The 22,411-nt window shown below is 35.8% G+C and overlaps 1 protein-coding gene across 1 annotated transcript in view; it reads left to right on the top strand.

The window, feature by feature from the left end:
- Positions 1 to 20,904, top strand: part of LOC149819089 (uncharacterized) — a 39,438-nt gene extending 18,534 nt beyond the window's left edge. Inside the window, exons 7-13 of the mRNA XM_089984608.1 lie at positions 143 to 267; positions 8,394 to 8,487; positions 14,732 to 15,130; positions 15,203 to 15,308; positions 20,074 to 20,160; positions 20,278 to 20,478; positions 20,690 to 20,904. Of these exons, the coding sequence (XP_089840734.1) occupies positions 143 to 267; positions 8,394 to 8,487; positions 14,732 to 15,130; positions 15,203 to 15,308; positions 20,074 to 20,160; positions 20,278 to 20,385 (919 nt within the window). The 3' untranslated portion in view covers positions 20,386 to 20,478; positions 20,690 to 20,904. The remainder of the gene's footprint in view (positions 1 to 142; positions 268 to 8,393; positions 8,488 to 14,731; positions 15,131 to 15,202; positions 15,309 to 20,073; positions 20,161 to 20,277; positions 20,479 to 20,689) is intronic.
- The last annotated feature ends 1,507 nt before the right edge of the window (positions 20,905 to 22,411 follow it).

Below are 22,411 nucleotides of genomic sequence, written 5' to 3'. Positions count from 1 at the left end.
CAAGTTATTACAACCCTTGGAGTTGGTGACTGTTATCAAAATCCATTGTTGTTAATGACTACCTATAATTACATGTGCCTATCATGATTCTCGTTCCATTTTATGTCTGATTTAATTATATTTAATTCACCTCTGCATGCAGGTTTTTGCGAATGGATACCCTGTCTCTTCTTTTATCTATGGCTAATGCTAGTGCATATTCCGATGTTCTTTTGGTGGATATGGTTGGGGGTATCCTTACTGGTGCAGTGGCAGAACGTCTTGCTGGTATAACTTCTAATCTATGTCACAGGGACTCGGCCAGCTAGGTGCCGCACCTGCATCGGGTGCGGGGGTGCGGCGCCCGGTGCGGTCAACCTGGCACCCAGGGTCATTTATGTCCAACTTTTGGACTTTATATATATATATATATATATATATAATTTTTTATATTTTTGCCGCACCCCCGCACCCACATTTTTTGAAAGTGCCGCACCCCCGCACCCGCACCCATGTGACATAGCTTCTGATGATTCTTCTCGAGTTTTTCTCTCTAGTTAGGGAGTTACTCTGTACTACAAAGATCTGCATGTTGCCAAAAAAGTAAATGTAAATTTTTTTGGTGAAAGGAATTATCAAATATAGATGTTATATAATTTAATGGTGTCAATTGTGCATGCTTTACATGTAATATTCATCTAATATTAGAGTGTGAGTTTGGTTGGAGGAGGAGAGAAGGGGGTGTGGGAATGATTGGCAAGGGCAGTTGGGATAAAATGTATCTGTTGAGGCATGGGGGGATCCAGTTCTGCTGAAATAGCTCATTCTCTATCGACATTACTTTTAGATGTAGTATAGCGGATGAAAATGGAACTCTTCTTTTAAATGCATATGCTATTGTGAAGTTTTTTCTATTGCAAAGTATACTCTAGGTCTTACTCACACTTAGGGAGCATATGAGGTCAAAGATCTGGCTGCTGGTTGAACATGTAGACTTTTTCATATGGTAGTTGAACTACTATAGACGAGACGATCGCATCATTTGTGCTTAGCGAGATATTACTTCTTCGGCCTGACTCAACCATGAGTGATGAGATGTATCAAGTTATTTTAATTGGTCTCTTATCAGTGAAATGAAACAAGATGTGCAAAATCACAATGCCAACGAAGGGCTACACAAGTGCACAAATACAATATGGGCTCTAATGAACCGATAACAATCTCACAAAAGAGATATACAAAAATACGAATTCCACAAGAGCACAATGGCACAAATTCTACAAGAGCACAATGTAAAAAACTGATTTAGTATAGCAGTCAATATGCTTTAGAAAAGCATATGTTAGGTAGTGTGGTGAGGCTCATACAATGAAAAGGAGGCAGTCTAACAGTGGTTGGACTGCCTCTCCAACAGTCATTTTGACTGACATAAAAAAACAGAAAATAAAAAAACTAAAAAAAGGTTCTATAGTCACTATTAGACTGTGGAATAAGATAGCGGGTGGTATGAGAAAAGTAGCTAAGGAGGTATTGGGTGAGTCTAAAGGCGGTGCACCACTAGGTAAGGATACATCATGGTGGAACGAGGATGTCAAATTAGCTATTAAGGTTAAAAGAGAGTGTTATAGAAATCTAAGTAAGAGTCGTGATAATGAGAATTTGGAGAAGTATATGATAGCAAAGAAGGAAGCTAAAAAAGTTGTTCGAAACGCGAGGGCTAAGGTATATAAGGAGGTTTATGACAAGTTGGATACCAAAGAAGGCGAGAAGGATATTTATAGGCTTGCAAAGATGAGAGATAGGAAATCGAAGGATTTGGGTATGGTTAGATGTATCAAAGATGAAACGCAAAGGGTTTTAGTCAAAGATGAGGAGATTAAGGAGAGATGGAAAGATTATTTTGATAAGCTATTTAATGATAGTCATGCTCAAGATCTTGGAGACTTTTCCATTCCTTTTCATGAGATAAATCGTGACTTTATGCGCAAGATTCAAAAGAAAGAAATTGCAGAGGCTTTGAAGAAAATGAAATCAAGAAGGGCAGTTGGCCCAGATGGTATACCTATCGAGGCTTGGAAATGCTTGGGAGAGAAAGGTTTAGAATGGTTGACAAATCTTTTTAACTTGATTTGGCGAACAAATAAGATGCCTAATGAGTGAAGGAAGAGTACTTTGGTGCCTTTATATAAGAATAAGGGTGATATACAAGATTGCACAAAATATCGTGGTATAAAACTCATGAGTCATACTATGAAACTTTGGGAGAGGGTGATTGAGTCTAGGTTGAGGAAGGTTGTCATGATATCGGAGAATCAATTTGGTTTTATGCCTGGAAGATCAACTATGGAAGCTATACATCTTCTTAGACAACTTATTGAAAGATATAGAGAGAGGAACAAAGATTTGCATATGGTTTTTATTGATTTAGAGAAGGCATACGATAGAGTACCTAGGGACGTTCTCTGGTGGACAATGATGACCATTAGTATAATTAAAGATATGTATGAAGGAGTAGTAACCAATGTCCGCACTTGTGGAGGGGTGACAACCAATTTTCCGATAACGGTTGGGTTACATCAAGGATCTGCTTTAAGCCCTTTCCTATTTGCGATAGTGATGGATGAGCTTACGAGATCAATTCAAGAAAATGTACCGTGGTGTATGTTGTTTGCTGATGATATTGTTTTGATTGATGAGTCTAAAGCTGGGGTTAATGCTAAGTTAGAATTATGGAGACAGACATTGGAAGCTAGAGGTTTTAAGTTGAGTAAGAGTAAGACTGAATATATGGAATGTCGGTTTAGTAAGCAACGAAGTAGTGACGGGAGTGTAGTGAAGCTTGGTGAGCAAGATATACCGGTGAATGATTATTTCAAATATTTGGGATCCATCATTCAAAAGTATGGAGAAATTGATGGAGATGTAAATCATAGGATAAAGGTTGGGTGGATGAAATGGAAAAGTGCTACTGGAGTGCTGTGCGATCGTAGAATGCCATTGCGGTTGAAGGGAAAGTTTTATAGGACGACTATTAGACCCGCTTTACTATATGGTACGGAATGTTGGGCTGCCAAGAGACATCATATTCAAAAAATGAGTGTAGCTGAGATGCGGATGCTTAGATGGATGTGTGGAAATACAATAAAAGATAAGATTCAGAACGAAGAGATACGTAAGAAGGTAGGTGTTGCACCCATTGAAAATAAGATGCGAGAGAATCGTTTACGGTGGTTTGGACATATTCGGCGAAGGCCTAATGATGCTCCAGTTAGAAGGTTGGAGAAATGGGAAAATATATTAGTTAAAAGAGGTCGGGGTAGGCCTAGGAAGACTTGGCTGGAGATGATAGGAAAGGATATGAATGCTTTGAACCTCACCGAGGACATGGCATTGGATAGAAATGATTGGAGGAAAAGGATTCATGTGGAAGACCCAAAATGAATTTCTTTTTTGGTTCATATCGCTGACCCCAATTGTTTTGGGATGAAGGCGTAGTTGTTGTTTTTTAGTCACTATTAGACTGTATTATATTACATGCTATTAAATAACCAAAATACCCCTGATATACATATATTGTATAAATATACATATATCAGTTAGGTATAAAAATATATACACTATATTTTAACACTCCCCCTCAAACTTACGGTGAGATCACCGAAAGTTTGCTAAGAGGATACAAAAATCTTGGTAAAGGAAGAGCCTTGGTGAAGAAGTCTGCAATCTGAAACTCGGATTGAACATATGGTAATGTAATCGTCCCCTTTTAAGTATTTTTTTCGAACATAGTGGCAATCCATCTCAATATGTTTCGTTCGTTCATGAAATGTGTGATTGTTGACTATATATATGACACTTTTGTTATCACATCATAATTTTGAAGGTTCTGAAACATCAACACCCATATCTGAAAGTAGTGATCTCATTTACACGACCTCGGTTGTTGTTGTAGCCATCACCTTATATTTAGCTTCTGTGAAAGATAAAGACACTTTTTGGTTTTTTTTTTTTGCATCTCCAAGAAATGAGAGAATCACCTACAAACACACAAAAACCTGTAGTTGAGTGACGATTATTGGGATCTCCTCCTCAGTTATAAACAATATAAGCAATAAGATTTAAAGATGATAAAGATGATAAGAATGACCCTTTAGATATAATTTTCTTGATGTATCAAGCTATTCTTAAGACTCATGTGAACTGATGTAGACACATGTTGAAACTGACTTGCAGTAGCTATTGCATGCACAATGTCTGGCCTAATAATAGATAAGTACATTATTGATCCGATAAGTTGCCTATAAGGAGTTGGATCACTTAATTAAAATTTGTCTTCAACTCTCATTTTAGCATTTATCACTTCAGGAGTATCAACATATTTTGTGTCTGTGATTTTCGAACGCGCAACAATATCAACTGCAAACTTTATTTGAGACAAAATGTACCCTCTTGGCAACTATGCTACTTCAATTCCTAAAAAATATCTCAAAAAACCATGATTAGTCATATCAAAAGATTTCTTAAGCATAATCTTAATTTATTCAATTTCCTTCTGATAATTCCTAGTGATGATCATATCATCAACATATAAGAGCAGAATGATAAGCGAGGTACCTATAGATCTTACAAAAAGAGCAGTGTCAGTATAACATGATTTAAATTCAAAATTCAATACAGTTCCACTAAACCGATTATACCATGCTTTAGGAGCTTGTTTAAGCCCAAATAAAGCTTTTTAAAGGCGAAGAATCATTTCATTCTCAATAGTCAGACCAGGAGGAGGATCCATGTAAACTTCTTCATTTGAATTTCTATTTAAGAAAACATTCTTAACATCAAACTGATATATAGACAATTTTTTAATGGATGCTACTGCAACTAAAGCCCTAACTGTGGTCATGCGAGTACTAGGGCAAATGCTTTCTCACAATCTATTCCATATTCCTAAGAATATCCTTTTGCACCTAATCTTGCTTTATATCATTTTAGGGACCTACCACTCTTTGTTTTGACTTTAAATACCCATCTACATCCTATTGTCTTCTTTTTCTTAGGAAGTTGTTGGACTTTCTAAGTATGAGCCTTGTGTAATGCATCTAATTCTATTTTCATAGCTTCTACCCATTCTTTTATGTTTTTAGTTTCTTTATAGTTAAATGGTTTATGATATGAACGAATTGTTAGAAAGTATTCCCTATAGTTTGGAGAGAAGGATTCATAGGAGACAAACCTATTTGAAGAAATATGTATCCGTTTAGATCTTCCAACACTAGACTCTTCAACATTTGTTGGTTGACTATACTTCTCAAAAGCATATGGATGCTTCCCATTATCTCGTCTAGAGTAAATGGTTATAAGTTGGTTCTCTTTCTTCACTTGGTCCATTATTTGACTCAAAATTATCAATATCATATAATTTTATTATTTGATTTAAATAACAAATCAAACAAGAAGGCATACTCAGATTCTTCCTTAGGTTTTTCAATATCAAATCCATTTTCATTTTCAAGAAATGTTACATTTCTAGAGATAAAATTTATCATTTTTTGGATTATAACATCGATAACCTTCTTGATTTTAGGCATATCCAAGAAAAACACATTTTATAACTTTAGGAGAGAGTTTGTTATATTTTTCAAGAAGTACAAAGCATTTACATTTGAAGACCCTTAGTCTTTTCAAATCGGGAGATTTTAAAAAGTTTTTTAATTGGAGATTTGTTTTCCAAAGATTAAGAAGACATTCTATTTATTAAATATACCGTTGTGAGAGCGGCTTCGACCCAACATTTTTTGAGAATTTCTTTTGAAATGAGTAGGGTCCTAGTAGTTTCAATAATATGACGGTGCTTTCTTTCAGAAATACCATTTTGTTGGGGGTCCTAAGACAGGATCTTTGGTATAAAATACCATGGGTTTTTAGATAGGATTGAAATTCATTTGAAAGAAACTCTCCCCATGAGTCAGAGCGGAAAATTTTAATATTTGTTTTAAATTGATTTTTAAGAACATTATGAAAAATTTTAAAGCACAAGAAAACTTTCGAATTTGAGTTTAAGGGAGTATATCTAAGTATGTCTATTAAAATCATCTATGAATGTAACATAATATGAATAACCACCTTTTGACATAACGGGAGCAGGACCTCGTACATCCAAATGCATTAATTCAAAGATTTAATTAGTCAAGGAAGTTCTAGATCCAAAAGGCATCTTTGCATTTTTTCAAGTATACAATCTTCACATACAAATTCTTTATCTATACAAAATTTTATCAAAAATGAAAAATGAGATAATTTGGATATACTTTGGGTGTCTTAATCTTTTATGTCAAAGATCTAAATTAATTTTTTTGATATGATTACAAAAAAAGTTTTTAGGTAAACATAAGAAATCTATATAGGAAAGATCTCCTCTTCTATGACCTTGCCCAATCAGCTTTCTTGATTAGAGATCCTACACCCAACGAGCCTTAAATGAGAAGAATACTTTACAATCATAATCGAAAATTTGAGATACCGAAAAAATGTTTAAATCTAATTTTGGAATAACCCTCACATTTGGAACAAAGAAGTTTTTTGAAATATTGTTGAGGTTTCCTATACTTTTAACTTTCAAAGAAGTACCATCGGTGGTTGACACACGTGAAAAATATGAATTAGTGCAATCAAATAATAGAGACTCATTATGAGTCATGTGAGAAGAGGCTCCCGAATTCCAAATCTAAGAAAAGGAGATGATGACACCAGATGTAGAAAGAATGATATTTGGGTAATTGTTAAATTATTGAAGTTGCCCCCTTTCTTTGATTCTTGAGGTTCTTTACTTACGGCGGCCACCTTTTTTAGCTTGGGACAATCCGGTGTTATATGCCCTGGTTCTTTACAATGATGACAATAGTTTTACCCTTAATCTTCTTTTGTATCCTCCCTCATTATGTCCTTCTCCATTGAATTTTCTTTTAAAGTGAAGTGGTTTATAAGTTTTTATAAAATTTCTGGGTCTTGATACAGCAAGAACCTCATCATTAGACTTGTGCATTCCAAGTCTTGTTTCTTCTTGATAAATTTGAGTAAGAACCTTACTTATAGAAGAAGCCGAAGTCCTATGAAGCAAGGAGGACCTAAATTGCTCAAATTCTGATTGGAGACCATATAGAAAAGAAAAAAGATTTTTTCTTTCAACTTGTAATTTTCTCCTCTCAATAGCCGAACCTTTCCATTTTAGTTCTAACGTAGCTAGTTCATCCCAAATAGGAGATAAGATCCCATAAAAGTCTCTTACACTTTTATCTCTTTGTTTGGTATTACGTACCTTGTCTTGAAGATAATATAGCTTACCCATGACTTTTTGAATGAATGTGCTCTTTAGGAAGATCCATGCATCACATGCCTTTTTAAATTTGATGATGTTGGTGGCGATCTTGAACTCCATGGTATTCATGAACCATGAGAGTATTTGAGCATTGCTAACTTTTCAATCCTCCAAATTGTTTTGGTATTCTTGCAAAGCTTTCTCTTTTTCTTCTTTGGATAGAGCTTTAACTTGATCTCTTTCTCTTCTTGTTAATTTAAGTTGAGGTTCATTAGTGGTTCCACTAACAATCCCCCAAAGTTTTTTACTTTTTATGTGATTTTTCATTGCGGTAGCCCACGTTAAATAGTTGCTTTTGTTGAGCTTGTATGAGATGACGGAGGTGAAATCTCTTTCTCCCATAATGAAGAAGTCTTGCGTTTGAAGACTCAAGATTGAAGAGCACCACCACAAAGAGAGCAATCTCAAGATAACTTTCAACACTTCAAGCACCTTAAGATCTGATACCATAAAATAAAATAAGACACAATGCCAACGAAGGGCTACACAAGTGCACAAATACAATATGGTCTCTAATTGACCGATAACAATCTCACAAAAGAGATATACAACAACAGATATACAAAAACATGAATTCCACGTGAGCACAATCGTACAAATTCCACAAGTGCACAATGGAAAAAACTGATTTAGTATAACAGTCAATATGCTTTAGAAAAGCATATGTTACAGTGTGGTGGGGCTCTATAGAGCCTCACATACAATGAAAAGGGAGGCAGTCCAACAGTCCTCTCTAACAGTCATTTTGACTGACATAAAAAAACAGAAAATAAAAAACTAAAAAAAGACTCTACAATCCCTATTGGACTGTATTATATTACATGCCATTAAATGACCAAAATACCCCTGATATATGTATATTGTATAAATATACATATATCAATTAGGTATAAAAATATATACACTATATTTTAACAATCAGCTCTGTGATTTTTATAGTATTTTGCGTTATGCATGCTATGTATGCCTTCCAGCCATGAATAATGTGTTTTTAGAATCATCAGTTAATGCAACACTGTGATACTTATGTTGATCTTCACAGGTACGGGTTCTGTATGCAACACTTACCATGGGAATAAGCCTTATCCAACAGACATAATAGGAACATTTAACTTTGATTATGAAATCCGTAGCAGGTATCTGAGGCCAAACCTTTTTCTCCATAATCTTTCATAGAGATGGGGCATAGTATATTTTCTGTATTTCCTATGTTCTAATTTATCTCTATAGTTTCATATTGGAGGATTTTTTTTTCTTTTTTTAACAGGTTGTTGTCAAAAGATGATAGCAGCACTTATTTTCATGATTGTTTTGGATGCCGATATCATACTTATTATAACATGGAATGCAATTCAAGTGTTACAAATCATGATGTAGGTAAATAACAACCATCAGAGAAATATGCAGACTTATCCCTGAAAATAGTACTGGATTGAACACCGACAGATGGACACTGCTTTGAATCTGTTAATTATGTAAAAATGCTTTAAAATATTACAATTGCTATGCCTTCTCTACTGAGATAGTCCTGATAACAAAGAGGGAGATATTTCAATAGTTTGGCAAGATGACCAAATTTTGTCCTGTTCTTTTCAATGATTCTATATGGCTGTCCAACTTCTCAATTCTCACACCTACCCCATGTTTTAGACTTTGGTATCTTCGAATCTGTGAATCCCAAACACATGCATACACAAAAGGATGGAGGAGGAGAAGAAGAACAAGGGCTTCAATTTGGCTGCACGGTTTCCAATATGGGTCATGGCCTCTCTATTGATGTTTTATATTAAGTATACAAGGGATAACTTAGAAATTTGCCCTCCATAAGTAATGAGGTGCGGTAACAAAATCACCAGCACAGCCACTTCTAATACCGCATCTCCAGCCCATCATCTTTGTAATTGATATGTGCCGAATGGACAGTTTTACGAGAAGGCAGGGTCATTTAAACCTAGTTTTACTCGAAAAGGGTAAGCTTGGTTCATAGCTTATTGCTATTTTTCTTATTAAGGTTAACAATTCTACAATAATCTTGTTGTTGTAAAAAAAGCTGTTTCCTGGATTATACTTGCAACTTGATTTGAAATTTCTTTCACGTGAATGTGAATAAATAATTAAGAGTTTAAGACATGATGATAGCAAGTTTCTCTGTAGGAAAGATTGGGCTTACACAGGGGTCTTCTAATGGCCTTGGGTTTTATACAGTGATGAACACAAATTGCAAAAGCTTAACCCATTATGGGTCCATATCAGGATCAGAAGATTCACTGGATATTCCAGTGAACCATAAACTAGTCTCCAGAAACTGGATCATGGATCATTAATAAACCAGATTGCTGAATCAACAAAACCAGTTTCCATATATATATATATATATATATATATATATATGCTAAGTCACATGGACTCGGCTAAAAGGTCGACGCACCCGCGTCGCCCATACCCGACACGGGTGCGGTTTCGGACACGGGGTGGATACGGTCAACTAAGTGTCGGACTCGGTCAACGCACCGGGGCTGAGTCTGTCCACATTTTGGACTCGGTCAACTTTGACCGAGTCTATTTTTGTCCATTTATTTTGGTAAGTTTGTATTGTTACTTCAATAGAATTACTTTTTTATTTTTGCTTTAAAATTTACAATCTTATTATTGTTATATATATATATATATATATATATATATATATATATATATATATATATATATATATATATATATATATAGCCGTGTCCCCATGTCCAAAATTTTTAAAATTGCTCCGCACCCATGTGATATATATATATATATATATATATATATATATATATATATATATATATAATTTTTTATATTTTTGCCGCACCCTCGTACCCCCACACCCAAGTTTTTTGAAAGTGCTGTACACCCGCACCCGCACCCATGTGACAGTCTAACTGTAATCATACACGCAATGGGAGCTAATGTCTCATCATAGCCTATTCTATATTCTTGACTATACCCTTTGTCCACTAAGTGTGCTTTGTATCTTTCAAGAGATCCATCACTCTTGGTCTCGACTTTGAAAACCCATCTACACACCCTATAGTTTTCTTTTCTCTAGGAGGATTTTGAAATTCCCATATATTAGCTTTCCTAAGAGCTTTAAGTTCGTTATCCATAGCTTCTCTCCATTCAACACTCTTCTTGGCTTCTTCAAAGTTTTTAGGTTCCACATATGAGTGAATGACGCTAAGACAAACTCTATATCTAGGTGAAAATGAATCATAAGATATAAACTTAGAAGAAACTTTCCTAGTCTTATCGTTTTTTCGAGGATTTATTTCTTGTGAAGATGTAGATTCACTAGGTTCACTATATTTTTTAATTGCACTTCTAAAAATGCTTTTATCTCTATCTGTACAAGTGATAGGATCACTAGATGTTCTTTTTTCAATATGATGATCGGTAGATTGATGAGAAGAGTTGTTATTTTCTTCTACTTCATTATCACTAATATCATTATATGTGAATTCATCATCACTAGAAACATCATCATTTCTAGACAATAATTCAAACAAGAAAGAATAGTCAACATTCTCTTGATGATGTTCACTCTTTTCAAAACTACTAATGTTTTCCAAGAAGGTTACATTTCTAGACACATAATTTGTCATTCTTAATATCATAACATAGAAACCCTTTTTGAGTTTCAAAATATCCAATAAATGCATAAGGAATGGCTTTTGGTGAGAGTTTGTCATTTTTATCTTTAAGACAAAACATTTGCATCAAAAAATTCATAATCTAGTGTAGTCAGGTTCTTTTTGATATAATATTTCAAAAGGAGAAATTTTATTTAAATTTTTGGATGGAAGACGATTTATAAGATAAACGGATGCAAGGGCCATCTCGGCCTAAAATCTTTTTGGAATGTTTTGAGAAATAAGTAAAGTTCTAGTGGTTTCAATAATATGCCTATATTTTCTTTTGGCTAAACCATTTTGTTGAAGTGTTTTTCGACGAGACTTTTGATGAACAATTCTGTAATTTTTGAACTCATTTGAAAGATACTTACCTCTGGAGTCGGTTCTAAGAATCTTTAAGTTTTCATTAAATTGATTTTTAATCTATCATGTGATATGATTTAAATGATGCAAAAACCTCATGTTTATTTTTAAGAAATTATATCCAACAATATATAGAGTAATCATCAACAAAAATAACATAATATGCAGACCCTCCTTTTGATATAACAGGTGCCGGTCCCCATACATCCGAATGATTAAATTCAAATGATTTGGTTGTAAAAATAGATCTTTGTTCAAAAGACAAACTTCTCATTTTTCCAAGAATACAATCATTACAAGTGAAATCACCTTTACAAAGATTTTTAACAAAATGTAAATAAGAAAGCTTGATGACAGTGGGATGCCCAAGTTTTTTGTGCCAAACATTTATATGTTTATGTTGGGCAACATTACAAAAAGAGTTCTTTGGTATTTGAAGAAAATCTACGTAATATAGATCTCCCTTCCTAGAGCCTTCCCCAATCAACTCCCCGGACCGGCGATCCTGTATCAAACATTTGTTAGATGAAATTTTTATATCACACCCATGGTCCAAGAGTTGAGAGATCAAAAGCAAATTTAAATTTAGTTTTGATATAAATCTAATTTTGGGAATAAAAAATCCTTGAGTTTCAAAATTTTCAATCCCTTTGATTTCAAGAGAAGTGTCATCCGCAGTTGAAACAAAAGATGAAGATACATTTTATGAATATTCGGAAAGAGAGAAAGAATTTGGAGTCATATGAAAGGAGGCACCCGAATCCAAAATCCAAAAAGTCTTACCGGGAGGGGAGAAAGTTGACATGATGGCCCCATAAGTTGATCCGTTGAGAAATGGTTAAAGAGCTTCCATGATTTGACTTAGAGATAGAGCTCAATTGGTGAAAGTAGATGGCTCCTCTTCCATATGTGGTTGACATAACCACCATCTTTTTCTATTTTAGACACACCAGTTTAATGTGTCCCGGTTCTTTGCAAAAATGACATAATTTTGCTATAATCTCTTCCATTTTGGCCACCATTTTCTCTCGCTCATTGATTTTTGAAATGAGGGGTTTTGTATGTTTTCAAGTTATTCCCCGATCTAGAAACGACATATGTTCCTTCATTTTCTTCTTTGTTTGAAGGCATCACAAGAACACTTGGATTGATCTTTCTCAATCCCATGCGAGTTTCTTCTCCACTTAGTTTGGTAAGAACATCTTCAAGTGATGGAGAAGTGAAAGATGATAGAAGAAAAGATCTTATTTGTTCGAATTCGGGTTTAAGCCCGTTCAAGAAATTAAAAAACCAATCTTCTTCCAATTGCTTGTTTCGAAGCTCAATGATTTCTCCACTCCATTTTGGTGTAAGCATAGCAAACTCATCCCAAATAGAGGATAGTTCGGCGAAATACTCTCTAATAGTTAATTTGCCTTGTTGAAGGGTCAAAGCCCTTTTTTGAAGATATTATTTGTGGGACAAATCCTTTGAGGTATACATCCTCTCAAGATATTCTCATACTTGAGACGCCTTCTTGAATTTCAAGATATTTGCATTAATTCTAGTCTCAACCGAGGAAAAAATCTATGAGAGAATCTTGTAGTTTTTCATCTTCGATTCTTCATACTTTTTATTGTATTCCTCAAATGCTTTTGCTCTCTCCTCTCCATCAAGAACCTTTATCTCTCCTTTTTAACTATAGTAATTTTTGGCTCGGGTTCCGAAATTGTACTTTGGATGTAACCCCAAAATCCCTTACCCTTGATGTGAGCTTCCATATTTTCGGCCCAAACATGATAATTTGAGCTATTAAGCTTGAAGCCAAGAGAAAAATGAGAGTTTTTTTTCGGCCATCTGGGACACTTTTTGTGAGAGACAAGAGAAGCTTTAAATAAATGGAGCACTTATCACAACGGGTCTTCTTTATGCTTGTTGTAGCGTGTCTTCACTAGATGCGAATTGCAAGAGCTCTTCACACGAAAACACAAGAATGCAGTGTGGGCACGACTTTCAAGGCGACCACCGTGATGACATGATACACAAGCTTTTCTTCTTAGAGACCTTGCTCTAATACCATGTGAAAATGTCTTCAAAGAGACAACATACATAAGAACACTTTGTTCTTAATGAGAAACATGTGCACAAAAGCACAATAAGAACACTTGGAACAAATGTGCACAAAGGCACAACACATTCAAGAGAACCCAAATGCACAAAAGCATAAAAAATATGAATCTTTATTAAAGAAGTGAGAGAGCTTTGACTCAAAGCTTAAGAAATACAAGGGGGTTCACCCCTATTTATAACACACTAAAAGGAGACCTTGAGGGGCTCCATATAGACGTTGGAGCCCCTCCAACGGTCACAATTGTGACCGTTGACCGTTGGAGGGGCTCAACATCTATATGGTGGCCCCCCCAATGGCTCAAAAAGCAAAAAAGTAAAAAGGAAAAAAAGAAAAAAAAATATAAGAAAAATTACATACATATTCCAAGGGGAATATGCGTAAAATTGGAAATGACAATTTTACCCTTATAGGGTATTACAAGAAGTATATATATGTACATTTTAACACACACAGCATCAACTGCAAAGATTGCAACTGCTAAGTAGTGACAATAAGAAATCTAAGTTTTGGAAGAGACAGAGTTGTGGTTTTGAAGAATAGATTGTTATAGGGACAGCAGGCCCAGTGAAGCAGTACTAAAAATCCAAAAAGGGGTAACAAATAAAAGAAGAAACAGTCAAATACACAGAGACCAGATTGAAAGAGAGAGCAGGGGTTAATGCTAGGAAAGTTAAACGAATAATGATTAGATGAGCCACCAGGAATCCAACTTAAATTGAACATAGCAGGACCTGCCTTAAATTTTCAAATAGCCACTCTAACATCAATAGAAATTTAATGATGTCAATCAGTCTGCAATCAGATTTTTTACATAAACCATAAAAAAACTGAAGAACAAGGGTAAAGGTGCAATGACAAAAGCTCAAAATAGCACGGAGGAGGTTGTTAGGAGGACAACAATCTGAAAGTGAAGAAAAGAACCAATTAAGCATAAAACAGCCCAGACAAGTCGCAGAATCTTGATATTTAGGTGTTCTATATCATGATATTTAGTGAAATTTTGCGATTTTGCCAGGAACAAAGAGTAGCATGAAAAAAAAATCATAACAGATAAACACAGACTCCTGAGATGTCTAGAACATCATTAAATTTTCAGGCCACCAGAGAATCAAGTAAACAGTCAGTTATAAACAGTGGTTCTTCTTTTATGTCTAATATATAATATCTGATCACCTTTGTATCAACTTTTGAATATTTAAGTTTCTCTTTCCAATGTCTGAGTAAAGGGAAAAAATGGCAATGCAGGATTTTCTGTATTGCTGTGTCTGATCTTTGTCTAGCTCAAGACAACTCCCAGAATTGCAGATCAGCATCGGATCTCACACCATTAAAGAATATGTCAGATATTGACAACAGTGTTACAGTAGCATCTAATGGTTCATCATCTACGCCTCATGATCCTATGGTTGATGAAGACAGCTCCCCTACCTCATTTTTGCAATCAGCCAGTGACATTGGAATCATTGCTGAATCTGCTGAAGAGAAGTCAGTTAATTTAAATTTATATCCATGTCCTACAGTTTTGTCAGATGAAACATGTGAAAGTAATGATTCTATGAAACCAAAAATTCCAAATGGAGCTAAATATGGAACGCGTGCATCACCAGATTATATAAACTTGTGGAAACAGAATGGTTTCACAAGGTAAAGGCAGTCAATTTGTTGAAATTAAGTGCTTATTATTTCAAGTTTTCTAAATCACAACTTATTTTACAGTTTGATAGTCGCTGTGCCTGAGCTAGATCCATGGAATATAGTTCAAGAACTGCTTCCACTTTTATCTTACTCAGCACCCTTTGCCATCTATCATCAGTACCTTCAGGTGCATTTCATTTTCATGATAGATAAATCCATCTATTGCTATGTGTTTTCTGTATTTATGTCTATGTTTTGCATTGCATTTTATAATGGAAAGAGAAAAAGAGACTATAATGTGTCACATAGCACGACACAACTGCATACATTAATCTCCACATAACACAAGTGGTCGGGGAGCACATTTTCATCCGCTTGGAAAAATTACATATACTGGCTCACATGCACACTCGAAGCTCACACATGTTCAAGAATTTTTCTCAGTAGAATTTTAAAAAAGGTTGTTTCTCTCAAAAATATTTATGTAGTATTTGTTTGGCCAAGTCCTCTCCTTTTTATTGTTAAGCAATTTGCTACGGCAGTTGGTGTTAATTTCAAAGGTGCATAAGAAGTGAAAATCCCTTAAAATTGAATTTCTCAGGAACTTCTTGCAGAAGTGTTGTAATGGATTCAAAGGTTTTTGTTTTCAAATTCTAAGCAATCCTTGTGGAATAAAGAAGTGTTTCCATGACCCTGCAGTTCGGTCAATTTCTGTTCCACTTCATCCCTGTTTAAAGCACCTATCTTTTCAGCTAAGAAATGGGAAAATTTTCTCCTGTTGCATGATTCAAATCTTTTGTTTTATTTAGAAAAGTGCATATCTTTGTGAACAATATCTTTGTCATTGATCTAATAGCATTCAGTTTTTGGATAGGAATATAATTTATAAATGCTTGGGTCAAAATCAGAAATGCAGTTCATCCAGCAAAGAAAAAATAAGGGAGAAAAATCTAATCCAAGGAGCTCCAGCACATTCAAATCGAAATGAATGTAATATTGAATTGAATCATACAATATCCACTGCTGGGGGTTGTTACTCTTTTTTGTTGAATTGAATCGTTTTGGAGTAAAAGAAATTAAATTTGCTTATAAGGATTTCAAACCCATAATTATCCATGACTGCTTCATGCCTTCACAATGCAACCGTTGCATAAAAAATGTATGACACTACTATGGGCATGCATGGCTATGGATAAGATATTAAGATCCTATTTTGGGGATACCTGAAGAGCAAAAGGAGAAAAGTAAAGGGACCAAGGGACTATATTTTATTTGTTTATGTCATTTGAGAGGTTAAGAATCTAGTCATTTTCTTTATCAGCATAAAGCATGCATACATGCAGGGGTTTGTACATGCATCATTCTTTTTTGTCATCTTGCTTTCCTTTTCATAGGTTTCCTCTTTCTTGGCAGTGGAAAATATCGGATTCTTCTAATTGAATGTTTCACCATTTCTATGGACGAAGAGCATTCTAGGCATGCACCTGCAAGACAACGTAATAGGATAATTGCATTTGTCTGTGGCAAGATAGTTTCGTGGATATTTGGTGATATAAAGGTCTGTGTGGGCACTAAGCTTCCAGCAGGACCCCAAACCAATGGTCATTTTAAGACACTTCTCCTACTATCACATTAGATAGCTACCTTACTTACCTGGCAATGAGAAGCCCATGGTTCAAACATACAGTGACCTAAGGCTTGCTTTGGGGCTTGGGTTGGTGACGTGGGTCAACCTGGTAACTATATAAATAAATAAATATATTAACATTATATATATAGTAGGTGGTAGCTGCCTACCACAAAAAGAGCCTACCAAAAATGGACCACACATGACCGTCAGATTGTGTGCAATCTGACAGTCACATGCTCAAAAGTCGCGAAAATGATTTTTAGCTGCGGTTGTTGATTGCCGCTAAAGACTAAAAGACTCTTTAGCTGCGGTTGCAACCGCCGCTAAAGCCTTTTTTTTTCAGCGGAAAAAGAATTGAGCGGGATGCACATTCACTCATGGTACCCTCAAATGAGGGTAAGCAGATTTTATATATATATATATATATATATATATATATATATATATATATATGTGTGTGTGTGTGTGTGTGTGTGTGTGTGTGTGTGAAAACCTCCCCAATGAAAACGGTCCCAAACCTACCAAATGAATTTTTTTGGTGTTTTTTTCAAAATTCTGACCATACAGATGTGTTCAGCATGATTGATTTACTAGAAATAGACACTTCGATCATGAATTTTGGATAAAAAAATGGTATTGAGAGCCTCTAAAATTTATGAAAATTGTATGCCGCTGATTTTTGGAACTTATAAAAACCTATCCATGCATCGGAATCAAATGGTCCAAGAACTGATTCCTCTAAAAACAAGCATATAGATCACATCTATATGGTTGGAATTTTGAAAAAAAACAACAAAAATCTAATAAAACGTCCATTTGGTAGGTTTGGAAGGGTTTTCCATTGCGGAGGTTTTCAAAATCCTATATATATATATGTATGTATGTACCAAGTTAATCCATGACTTGGCCAAGTTATGGCTTGACTAAAGCCGAGTGGTCAGCTTTTTAGTCAATTCATGGGGTTATGGCCTAGTAAAGTGACAATATGAGTCAACTCTGACGTGTCAACCAGCAAGTTTTTTAAACACATTATGCCTTGTAATACTGTATTTTTACCTTGCTGCAGAGCCAATTCGCTACTTGCATTCTATTTCTGGCTCCTATTCAGCCATCCTTGCAAAGATACTAGACCTGAAAAGAAGCTGAACTGCTGTGATGAGCCTTTATTGTTCTATATCAGGATAGGCAAAAGCTCTTGGAATGCTCCACCTTTGCTGGAGGTGCAACTGGGCTGGAGCGAGCATGAATAATTAATAAAAAAATTGTTTTCTCTAAATTTTCTGAGAAGCAAAAGGCAACACTTGAATTGTTAATTTCTGCAATAAAAAAACAAGCCTCCTTAACTGGATGAGCTCGAGCTGAGCACTAGTTTGCTTGAGCACAGCCTGTTTGGATATATGATCTGTGAAGCAGGGTTCAGCTCAATTTGTCATGCTTGTTTCTTGAGCTCGATTCAAGTACGAGTGGGTTGCCAGTAGCTCAGCTTGTGTAAGACTCCTTGAAGAAACTATGAAACTTTTTGAATATTCTTGCATATATAAGACATAACAATGGCCCTACTTGTATTGAATGGATTGATCTACCTTTCCACAAGTAACTTACTAGGCATACTGAGTCACTGACCCAAACATTTGATGACAAGGTGGCCCTTGGAATTCAGGCTCACTAACCCAAAAAAACAGCCAACTGCATATTGACATGGATGAACTGCTTTTGTTACACTAGCTACCAAGACAGAAGCCCAGTGCTTGTGGATCAATAGTCGTAGTATTGTAGCGAGGATCTTGAGTTTGAAGTGTGGGGGCTATCCTGTAGCATGCTTACCATTCCAAGACTCCTCCACCCTGTCCTTTCTGTCAATTAGAACAACCAGCATCTTGCCCCAAAATACAGATAGCCTAATCTATAATGGTCATTTTCATAGTAATGTGACCTATTGCTCTGGATCCCCCTAATGGTTCCTCACTATGCAAGACCTTGGAAAAGAAGGCCCGGTATAGGGTTGTTGCACAATTTGCTCATGGAGAGAAGCATATGTTAGATTTATCATGTGAAAAGGTAACTTTGTAGAATGTCACTCATTAACAGCACTGTTGTAATATCATTCTAAACTCCCCTAATTAGTCTCTTAATACAATGGAAGATCAATATGCTGCTTCCTGCATGGAGAACCCAGTGAGATCATCTTTACTGTATTTGCTCAAAGATCATATAAGTAACTTGATTGCATTGCTTTTTTAAGATTCAGTTAGGTGTAGATCAAGTCATTGTATTCCAGCATGATAAACTGCACTCAAATGGACTAGATGTAACGGATAAGGATGTTTGGTTGGATATAGCTGAGTAAGGCTTGGTCAAAGTTCATGACCTATATCTGGATGCAACCCCAAGTTTAGCCTGTTTTAAGAGATTAAACAACCTATTGAAAATGGACCTCATTAGGTTAGATACAGGTTAAACAACAGATTGGGTTCTAGATGACCATACTGTTGCCCCTACCCATCTCTGATAAGGTTTCTGCAGGTTGAATGCAAGTTGAGGAACCTAGATGCAACCCGGGTCCAATCCTATAGGTGTATTGCTGTTTCAGAACCTGTACACTAGTTTTTCGTTACCTACTTTTTGTGTTTCTCTTTGTCGTTTTCATCTGACACTATCACTATGTTTATGCTGCGTTCATAACATGGTTGCCAGTTGAGGAAACGGGAGTGGGAAGCGATACGGGAAGCGGGAGCGGGAAGCGAGATACTTTCAAAATTTCAGGAAGCGTGGGACCACTTAGGAGTGAATCGGGAATCATCTCGGAAGCGACCTAGGAAGCGAGGGGGAAGCGAAAAAAATAAAAATAAAATACAAAAAAAATTGAAAAATGGGGGAAGCATGGTGGGAAGCGCGCTTCTCATTTAAAAAGGGTGCTTCCCCTCGCGTTTCGGAAGCGCGACGTTCCGCGCTTCCCCACTTACCTAGGTGCTTCCGGTAACTCTGGTTCATAACCTGTATGTTCACAGCAGTTCTCATTCCAACTTTTGCATTTAATTATTTAATTAGAAAATGATTCTTTCACATTCAGTGAATCTTCTTGTTTGTTTGCATTCTCTTTTTTCTGGTTTTCTAGTCCTAAAAATGTGGTGTGTTGGTTTCGACAGTACATGTTCTCTTTCCGGTTGGGTACTTAGTCTTCTAAATGAATATTAATTTTTGTTATAATAGTCTTCTAAATGAACATTCTTTTTTTGTTATAACATTTGTTGTAGTGTGTAATTAATCTGTTACTTTGGTTTTATTTATTGGTCAACTAGACTTTTTTTTTTTTGTGTTGCAGCCTCTTGCAGCATGCATGCGCAATATGCTTTCTGAAAAGATGGCTGTTGGTTTGCAAATTTCTGAACCTTGGCTACGTGAATACCAGGTGTGCTTTCTTGAAAATTCCCAGAATGTTTTTAATTTTTGCTATTAGTTTGTGTAAGTTGGTTCTTCGCATTCTTTTTGGATTCCTTCAGTAATCTCCCTATCCTTTTTCTTGCAGGTTCTGCCATCAAGGACACACCCTGCTATGCAGATGAGTGCATTTGGTGGCTACATTCTTAGTGGTACTAGGATATGCAGGGACAACCCTTGCACAGAAAACAGCTAATATTATTTTGCTTCTAACTATGTTTGGAACAATCAACTTGGTGCAGCTTGTGGATTTTCAGTACGGCTGCTTCTGACTTGCATAAATGTTCAGGTTTCCTACTAACTCTAAAACAAGCAGAAAGTAGACTAGGATTGAATTGGCTGTCTATTTTCATTTTCCAACTCTTACTAATCCAACTTCTACATGCTCACCTCCACCATATGAAATTGCATCAAACAAATTTCCTTCAGTGTTACTAGTTCCTGTCCTGGAGGTCACGTTCAGTACCTTACTGAATCTTTTTTCTTGTCCATTCAAACAGGTAGTGAAAGATTCAGACAAATTTGTTCTGCATTCTCTCAAGGAGTTAACCAAGTGCAGCAAATATGTTATTGTATGCCTCCTTAAAATCAGTTAAACAAGTGTTTAAGATGAGTTTTTTGCTAACTTATCCCTTTTTTGTCTATTATATCATTTGTATTATGGAAGGTGTTTTATATTGCTTAATTATATTAATTTATAGTTTTTTGAGATGCATAATGACTTCAAATTCTATACAGTGCTATTTGTGTGCAGTTATTCCAATTATTCAGTGTGAAATAAATGGACAGGACATAAACAAGCTTCTTTGTCGTTTGTATGTAAAATCTGCGATACATGCTTTTCGAATTCCTGTTATTGAAGTTTTCTCCTGCTGTTATATTTTCAGACCATAGAATACACAAGTAGAATTGATTTTAAAGTGAATTTCATGGATCTCTGGAGTTGATCTATAAGGGGACTGTACCCAACTTGGCCAAGGTACAAATTCATGATAGACGGTTTCAACAACATAGGGCCCCAGATTTAAGGGTCTGCACAAGCCCTAGCTTGCTAGTTAAAAATTAGTAAAAAAACAAAACCAATAGTGAAGGCAACCTAAAAGGAGACGCACCTAACGGGGACCAGGTTCTTTTCTTTACCGCCGAAAAAGGCCCTCAGCCTCAGGGCTCCATAGTCAATTGTTAGCATCAATAGGCGCTTTTCCCTTTGGGGTTCCCAAACCAAGGTCTACGCTCAGTTTGTATTTTGAACTGGGGCCTTGCTAACTGCACTGGTTCAAAGTTGACTTGTATTGGAAATGTCTGTCTTTTGGCTTTCTTGTCTCACAAAAGTTTTCCTTTTCCAAGTGTTTGGAGATGGATTCCTTTCAACAAAAGAAAAGAAAGTGTTTGGAGATGGAAACCAATGAGCAAATTTTTGGTTGCTTCAGTTGGCCAGGCAATGTGGGCCCTTCAAAAGCTGATTGTGTTCTTGGGTCTGCGTGACTTTAGTTTTATAGAAGTTGTGATGTCAATGGGTCGAATATTGTTCGATGAGTAGGATTCCATAAAGAAAACCAAATCCGAATAATAATAATCCAGTTTCCGTTGAGGATTTTTTAACTGAATCAATGTGCATTTGATTCCGATGGGTGTCTGAATCCGATTGCATGCATTTAATCAGATTCAGTATTGCCTTTTCTCCATTTGAATCCGAATCTAAATCCTTCTCCGATTAGCCAATATTTGATTAGTTGGATCATGTGTTAATTACATCCAACCCAAATCCAAACCGTTTACATCATGAGAAGCATACGGTGATGATCCCTTTTCTCAGGTTATAACTTGATGGCACGGATGTTGCACATGACAGTTGGGGATACTTTCATTTACACCCTAGGTTTTATCCAGATCCAACCCATTTTATCAGATTCATGTAGTGATTGTATTCACAACAAATGTGCTCAGGTATTAGATCTGGGTCGGAATCAGGCAAAGGGATATGATTGAATATGTTAGGGAGTGGATCTAACCCACCAAGTTTTACCTTTTCATATGAAAATCAAAATAATTAGTACTCATTTTCTGTGGATATATTACCACAAGAACTTGGATAATAACTAGGATAGCTGGATGGTTAGGTCGCACTATCATAACCGAGTGGGTCTCAGGTTTGCAAACCGTTTCATATATTTTACAGAAAACTCCATATGGTTGTCCTGTTCCATTGTTGATTCCGGTGT

The sequence above is a fragment of the Nuphar pumila genome, chromosome 13, assembly GCF_984573655.1.
Source record: "Nuphar pumila chromosome 13, dmNupPumi1.hap1.1, whole genome shotgun sequence".
NCBI lineage: Eukaryota > Viridiplantae > Streptophyta > Magnoliopsida > Nymphaeales > Nymphaeaceae > Nuphar > Nuphar pumila.
Note: the sequence above shows the minus strand (reverse complement) of the source record. Positions and strands in the feature narration are given on the sequence as shown.